At 45.0% G+C, this 8,285-nt stretch overlaps 1 protein-coding gene across 1 annotated transcript in view; it reads left to right on the top strand.

Moving 5' to 3' along the window:
• The first annotated feature begins 6,467 nt into the window (after window positions 1–6,467).
• Window positions 6,468–8,285, top strand: part of TM9SF4 (transmembrane 9 superfamily member 4) — a 51,753-nt gene continuing 49,935 nt past the window's right edge. Inside the window, exon 1 of the mRNA XM_080813909.1 lies at window positions 6,468–6,638. Within this exon, the coding sequence (XP_080670035.1) occupies window positions 6,624–6,638 (15 nt within the window). The 5' untranslated portion in view covers window positions 6,468–6,623. The remainder of the gene's footprint in view (window positions 6,639–8,285) is intronic.

Here is an 8,285-nt window from a genome sequence, read left to right as displayed (position 1 = left end):
CCTCTGGAAGGCGTCAAAGGAAGGCATAGATAAGGTGCCCCATTCTAAGATGTCAATGACTTGCTTTAATCTAGTATCTAGATGTGGCTTTGAGTTTAAACACAGGGAAAGTACTTGTTTCATTTCCCTCTTGTGAGTTAAAATAAAACTGCCTCCTTATTCCCTAACCTGGGCCCTCAGTTTTGTCATGTGTCTGTCCTCATCACCATATATTCTGAATAATGCTATATCAATTTGCATTTCATTTGCATCTCTTCCCTTTTGGAAGTCGGCAATGACTGCTAGTTGTCACCATAACTGTGTTCCCCCTTCTTCCAGAGAAACAGCATTTTTATCAGGAGGTGCATGACTGCCCAGAACAAAGGCTGCACTTCCCGCTCCCTCTTACTGTTAAGTATGGCTAGGTGATTAAGTTCTGATCAATGGGTTGTAAGTGGAAGTGTGCTAAAGCACCTTTTGATATTCTTTCTTAAAAGACAACTGATGTGGACTCTTTGTCCCTTATTTTTCATCTCTTCCTCTATCTTGCTGCCTAGAATGTGCATGTGAAGGCTGGAGCACTGGCTACCATTCTGGACCCTGAGGACCATGAATTAACTCAAAGGATGGCAAAGCTGGATGGGGCTTAGATCTCTTAAGATATTTTAAGCACAGCCATCATAGCAACTAGAAGGGTCCTCCAGACTTTCACCTCAGAGGGTGTGGCATGCACTGTCAGTATCCCTTGAAGTGGGCTAGACTTTTAGCTGCCATTATCTGCATCATGGTATGCCTGAGGGCTCTCTTCCTAAAGCTGCAGAAAACCTCAGCTGCCAGTGTTCCCAGAAGGCCAAAAGTGCTGAGGAATTCATCCACTCTGGGATAAACCCTCAACTAATGACTTCTGGGAGTTGGTGTATAAATACCCCTGCTCCCTTGCTCCCCTGGTATGGTAACTGTGAGGTGTGTGTTTTGGGTTGTTTCCCAGAGTTTCCCCTTAGGACATGCTTCAGTTACTCACAGAGGTAAGTTGCTTGACAACATACCTTCTCCAAGTATAGCTCTGACATGACTGTGGGTTGATAGTTTCATTTATATTCATGAATAAAATGAAAATGAAATAATGAAGATGTGCATGGGAACTTCACTCATTAGTCAATGACATGAGCAACTTCTTTGTAACTCAAGTAAGAGCTTCCAATATACCCTCATGTTTTTGTGCTGATCACAATGTAACAGATACAGATACAGCACACTTACGGTTTAATCTGTGCAATTGCCTTTTTCTTTAGCATGTGAAGTCTAGACCAGGGATTGACAAACTAAGGCAGACCATGTTTTATTGGAACATAGTGATGCCCGTTATTTGTTGTCTGTAGTGGCTTTTGTACTGCAAGAAAGGGTTGAGAATTGTGACACAATCGCACAGTCTACAAAGCCTAACATATTGACTATCTGGCCCTTTACAGAATATGTTTGCTAGCAAAACAAAATTTCAAGCCTTGATTTGTAGCATTTGCTGATTTAAGGGGGGGTATAAATATTCCCACCATTGCCAATTTCAAGCTACTGACCAGAACTCTGTTACGGCTTTCATGGGCACTTTTGCCTTCATAGGACCCTTCCTCCATACAATATATATATTTTATATTTATAAATATAAATATGAACATTTTATTTAAATGCCTATATATTTGATATATAGAAATATTTATTTAAATATTAAATATATAGTTGACAACTGCATTGATAGAAAGATGAATATACCAATAGGACCTATGAAAACGTTCCCTTTAACCACAAAATTCATGTTTTCCTTCTTTTTTTTTAATTTTTAAAAATTTATTTGACAGAGAGAGATCACAAGTAGGCAGAGAGGCAGGCAGAGAGAGGGGGGGAAGCAGGATCCCTGCTGAGCAGAGAGCCTGATGTGGGGCTCAATCCCAGAACCCTAAGATCATGACCGGAGCCAAAGGCAGAGGCTTAACCCACTGAGCCACCCAGGCGCCCCCATGTTTTCCTTCTGATTTTAAAAGAAATTAATTTCAGGGGTGCCTGGGTGGCTTAGTGGGTTAAAGCCTCTGCCTTTGGCTCAGGTTGTGATCCCAGGGTCCTGGGATCGAGCCCCGCATCGGGCTCTCTGCTCAGCGGGGAGCCTGCCTCCTCCTCTCTCTCTCTCTCTCTCTGCCTGCCTCTTGGCCTACTTGTGATCTGTCTGTCAAATAAATTTAAAAATTTTTTTAAAAATAAAAATAAAAGAAATTAATTTCTTTTCATGGCCTCTAAAAGTGGAGTGGGCCTTATGTATTGTGTCTACTGTATTAATGGATAAGCTGGCTCTGCAACCAATTCAATGCCATTGAACTCAGAACTGTGGAAAGATGTACGGTAGTGCAACATTTCATAGTATTTCCATCATACCAATAAAACAGGTATGAATAACCTCAACAGCATAAATAGTAGTAAAATATAGCAAAGTGATGAGGAAATGGAGCTTTGCATATTTCATACTTTTGGTTCAAGTGTCATTTATTTAATTTAAAATTTACATAACTTAATTTTCTTTTTTTTAATTTCTTTTTTTATTTTTTAAAAGATTTTATTTATTTATTTGTCAGAGAGAGAGAGGGAGAGAGAGAGAGCGAGCACAGGCAGAGGCAGAGGGAGAAGCAGGCTCCCCGCCAAGCAAGGAGCCCGATGTGGGACTCAATCCCAGGACGCTGGGATCATGACCCGAGCCGAAGGCAGCTGCTTAACCAACTGAGCCACCCAGGTGTCCCATCTTTTTTTATTTTTTATAAACATATAATGTATATTTAGCCCCAGGGGTACAGGTCTGTGAATCGCCAGGTTTACACACTTCACAGCACTCACCACAGCACACACCCTCTGCAATGTCCATAATCCCACCACCCTCTCCCGACCTCCCCTCCCCCCAGCAACCTTCAGTTTGTTCTGGGAGATTGAGTCTTTTATGGTTTGTCTCCCTCCCGATCCCATCTTGTTCCATTTATTCTTTTCCTACCCCCCAAACCCCCCACATTGCATCTCCACTTCCTCATATCAGGGAGATCATATGATAGTTGTCTTTCTCTGATTGACTTACTTCGCTAAGCATAATACCCTCTAGTTCCATCCACGTCGTCGTCGCAAATGGCAAGATTTCATTTTTTTGATGGCTGCATAGTATTTCATTGTATATATATACCACATCTTTTTTATCCATTCATCTGTTGATGGACATCTAGGTTCTTTCCATAGTTTGGTTATTGTGGACATTGCTCCTATAAACATTCGGGTGCACGTGCCCCTTTGGATCACTATGTTTGTATCTTTAGGGTAAATACCCAGTAATGCAATTGCTGGGTCATAGGGTAGCTCTATTTTCAACTTTTTGAGGAAACTCCACGCTGTTTTCCAGAGTGGCTACACCAGCTTGCATTCCCACCAACAGTGTCAGAGGGTTCCCCTTTCTCTGTATCCTCGCCAGCATCTGTCATTTCCTGACTTGTTAATTTTAGCCATTCTGACTGGTGTGAGGTGGTATCTCATTGTGGTTTTGATTTGGATTTCCCTGATGCCAAGTGATGTGGAGCACTTTTTCATGTGTCTGTTGGCCATCTGGATGTCTTCTTTGCAGAAATGTCTGTTCGTGTCCTCTGCCCATTTCTTGATTGGAATATTTGTTCTTTGGGTGTTGAGTTTGTTAAGCTCTTTATAGATTTTGGATACTAGCCCTTTATCTGATATGTTGTACATAACTTAATTTTTAATAATCCCTATGGCCAACAGTTGGTTCACAAAATTCCTAAAAATTTAACTATTGGCTCTTGCAAGCTGGATAAGCCAGCTCCTCCATGCCATTTCCTTCTGGTATCCCTTCATCTCCCAAATAAACTACTCTGGCTTGAATCCTTGTCTCCGAGTTGGCTGCTGAGGGAAACAGAGGAAAGTAAGCTTCTGACTTGTTAAGTCATTGTTATTTTGGTGTGTGTGTTGGGGAGGGTTCTTCCTTACAGCTGGCTCTTTCCCAGCTGATAGAGGCTTGAGATCATTTATAATGTAAACATTCAAAAAAATATTTTGAGGACATACTTAATAGGGACACAGGTGGTAACAACATAAATCCAGTTCAGGTCTTCATGGGAGATAAAGAATAACAAATGACCAGATTATATCTATATCTATATCTGGCCAGGGAATACCTTTCTAAGGAGGTGACAGTTGAGCTGAGCGCCAAACATGGGAAGGAACTAACCACACAAAATGTTGAGAGAAGAGTATTCCAGAAAGAAGGAACTGCAAGTGCAAAGGTCTTGAGGTGCAGATGAGCAGGGCCAGTTCCAGGCATATCTGTGTGGACGGGGCCCGGGGAGTGAGGGTAAGAATAGTAGGAGACAAGCCTGATCTTGCAGGGCCTTGCAGGCCATGGTGAGGACTTGAGATTTTTGTTATCACAGTGGCTGTAAATGGAGAATCAAGATTAGAGGGGACAGAAGCAGCAAGCAGGAGGAAGCCAGGTAGAAGGCTGCCACCTCAGGGACACAGGGTGGGGGTGTGAAGCAAGGATAGCACAGTGGATTGCTACAAAATAACCCTCAACAAATCATGCCCCCCACCGAATTCATGCCCTTGTGTGGTCCCCTCCTACTCTGACTCTGGACTGACCTTGTGACTTGTTTCCACCAACAGAGTGGGGCAGAACTGATGCTGTGGGAGTTCTGAAGTTTAGGCCTTAGGAGGCCTTGCAGCTTTCACTCACCACCGTGGACCTGAGACCATAATGTGAAGGAGCCTTTGCTACCCTCCTTGGGGATGAGTGCCCCATGGAGAGAGAAGCCTCGCTGATAACCAGAACCAAACACCCAGACGTAAGAGGCTACCATGCACCTTACAGCCCCAGCTGAGCCATCCACCGAAATTGCAGGAGAGATCCCAGGTAAGACAAACAGAAGGCCCCAGAATGCCAACCCACAGAGTCAAGAGAAATAATAAATCTGACCAGCCAGATTCAAAGGGAAGAGAACTAGAGTCTCCTCCTGATGGGGGAAACAGCATGCTCATGTAAAGACATGAGAACTTCTTGGCATCCATCTTTGCGGACAATCCACTAGAATGGCACTCATAGGTGAGGACCAGAGTTCAGTTGCCCCCTGCCAAGAGGTACGATTAGATAAGAGTCTTACGGATGGTTTTAGCATAATGCTAAGGGCTGCAGCACACAACAAATGCTCAGTAAGTGCTGATTATTATTTTTTTAAAGATTTTTTTTAAAGATTTTATTTATTTATTTGACAGACAGAGATCACAAGTAGGCAGAGAAGCAGGCAGAGAGTGAGGAAGGGAAGCAGGCTCCCTGCTGAGCAAACAGTCCGGTGCGGGGCTCGATCCCAGGACCCTGGGATCATGACCTGAGCCGAAGGCAGAGGCTTTAACCCACTGAGCCACCCAGGCGCCCCAAGTGCTGATTATTTTAATCATTATTATTTTTTTAACAACTTTTCAAACAGTCACTGATACCACTGGTACTTTATCCACTTTACAGTGATACGTGGAATAAATGTACTTTCTGGTTTCTACCAATTTTAACACGGTGACTCTTTGAGTCCCCTTTCCAGATATTGGAAATTTTCAATGCTTGGGAAGATTGAGTGACTTACCCCGGTCACACTCTTAGCTAACCAGACTATGGTGAGGTCCACATTCCAGGATGTCTTCCTCTACTAAATACACAGTTTTTCATTCGTTTCTTTAATAATTATTGTATTGGGGCACCTGGGTGGCTCAGTCGGTTAAGCGGCTGCCTTCGGTTCAGGTCATGATCCCAGGGTGTTGGGATCGAGCCCCACAGAACATCTGCCGTTCTGGGGAGAGCCTGCTTCTCCCTCTCCCTGCTGCTCTGCCTACTTGTACTCTCTCTGTGTCAAATAAATAAATAAAATCTTAAAAAAAAAAAAAAAGTAGTGTATTGTATTGGGCTCTTGCCATCTATCCGAAGAAGTATACATATGTGTATAATGACAATTATTTATTGAACACATACTATGTAACATTATGTCATTGAATCCTCATCATAAACTTATTATAAGCCCCTACCCATTTCGCCAATGAGAATAAGATAGAATAAGGTTAAATAAAAGACAGGATCCTACCCTTACAGGGATTACAATCTATTAGAGAGGATATAAAGTAGTCAGGCAAATAATTATATATTTAGTTACAAATTATTCCCGGAGTTTGACTGCTATTGGAGCCCTGGTACCAATCCCCACTCATCAAATCAAGGCCTCAGGTAACCCTGGCAACGGGTCTTTCTGCCAATAGTAAAGATGGCGCCCAGCGAACAGGCGCACTTACGCACACCCTCAATACCCACAATACGGGGGGAGGGGCGGGGGAGGAGGAAGAGGCGGAGTTTCTGCCAGGAGTTAATATGGCTCCCATAGTTACACCATCCGCTCGTCACCTAATCAGCGACCTCACTGCCCAGACCAGGCTGCCGATCAGGAGCGAAGTCTTCTCGCCCCTCTACTGACCACGACTGCAGGAGAGTTTGAAGCCAGACAGCACCCAACGGAGTTAAACTTCGTAACCAGGGAAACACCACTTCCGCTGACGTCATTACGGCGACACGTGGATCCAAGATGGCGGCAGCGATGGTGAGTGAAGGAGACTCTGGGAGCCAGAGCTGGAGCGGGGCCCTCCGGGGGATCCCAGGACTTTCCAGCGCCCCATGCCTGCCCCGAGCCACCTCCGGGACCCCTAGCTCAGGCTTGAGGGACGTCCCTGACTGGGCTTGTCTCTCCCAAGCTCCCTCTCCCCGACCCTGGCCCCACACTCAGGCTTGTCAAGGCCCGGAGTTTTGGGGGAGGCACTGGGTCCTAGGAAAGGTCTTGGTTACTGTCTCCTCCGGTTCCTATTACTGCTGTGGTCTCCGCCTCTCGTCAGCCCCTTTTTCTAATTCTCACTTCCCAGCCCCGATCCCTCCGAATAGCCCCCTATTATTCCCACCCTCGCTCCTCCTCCTTACGTTCAGACTTTGCTCTTTGCCTTCCGCCTTTCCATCCTGACCAGTCCGCGGATGCGACCTCACCTCTGACCAGCCTCCCAGCCCAAGCCTCGTCTCAGATCCTTTCCAGAGCCCTGTTCTCATGTCCACCTTCAGCAACTGTTCCCACCGCGCACAGACCTTGACTGCCGCTACCTTGGAACATGCCCTTACACCCCTCTCCTCCATTTTCTATCTCCAGGCCCTTTCTAAACATTTATGCGGTCTTCTCTAAATCTGCCTCTCTCCTGGGGAGCTTTTATCCCATTGGTTCTCAAACTTCACTGTGCATAAGACTCTCGGGGTGTGTGTGGGGAGCATGTTAAAAATGCAGTTTCCTGAGCCCCACTCCCAAAGTTCTAATTCTGTAGGTTTAGGTGATGACCAGGAATCTGCACTTTTATAAGCCCTCCAGTGATTATGATGCAGGTGATCTGTGAACTACGTTTTGAAAATCACCTTTTCTGGCTGCCTCTCCCTTGGGTGCCCCTGCAGGGCCACACAGCTCTTTAGGAAAAAGGTTCATTAGAATGGAGCTTCTTAGGATGGAGGCTCTGTGTGAATGAGGATGCACGTGAAAGAGCTGTGTCTGGAAAGTGGGTCAGAACTTACTGGCTCCTATACAGAACCCTGGAAGCAGACCTATGAAGGAGTGGCCTTTCTTGCAGAAGCTCAGCTCACATTCTGCTTGTCAAGAGACCAGAACCAGAATTGAAGTCACTTTGTCCAGAATGATTTTCTAGATCTTCCTATATGTTGCTTCCTCAGTAGATAATTTCATCCCAGGAATGAATGCAAAGGAAAACACAGGGGAAAAGGAGGCGACAATTGACTTTAGCAAAGGCACATTCTTATTTAAATTCTTTGGTGTTGGCTTTCTTCAAAGAAGGGTAGGTTCTTGGCGACAATGAGTTTCCCTTCTTCTGTTAACCAACAGATAACATCCTTCTTGTTTAATGAGGGATTCTTCATTTAGAACCTGAGGTCGGGTGAAAGATTTCCCAGCCTTCCCTGATTTCTGTGGTCTCAGACTTCAGTTTAAACCATGAGTGATATGTTGAAACCAAATTTTTTCTGGACCACATTCAGAACAAGAATGGTATAAGAATGAAGCAGGAAAGGGGCGCCTGGGTGGCTCAGTGGGTTGGGCCTCTGCCTTTGGCTCAGGTCATGATCTCGGCATCCTTGGATCGAGCCCCGAATCGGGCTCTCTGCTCAGCAGGAAGCCAGCTTCCCCCGTCTCTCTGCCTGCCTCTCT

Source organism: Martes martes (genome assembly GCF_963455335.1).
Source record: "Martes martes genome assembly, chromosome: 9".
Lineage (NCBI taxonomy): Eukaryota > Metazoa > Chordata > Mammalia > Carnivora > Mustelidae > Martes > Martes martes.
The sequence above is the reverse complement of the archived record's forward strand: the minus strand, read 5'-3'. Positions and strand labels throughout refer to the sequence as shown.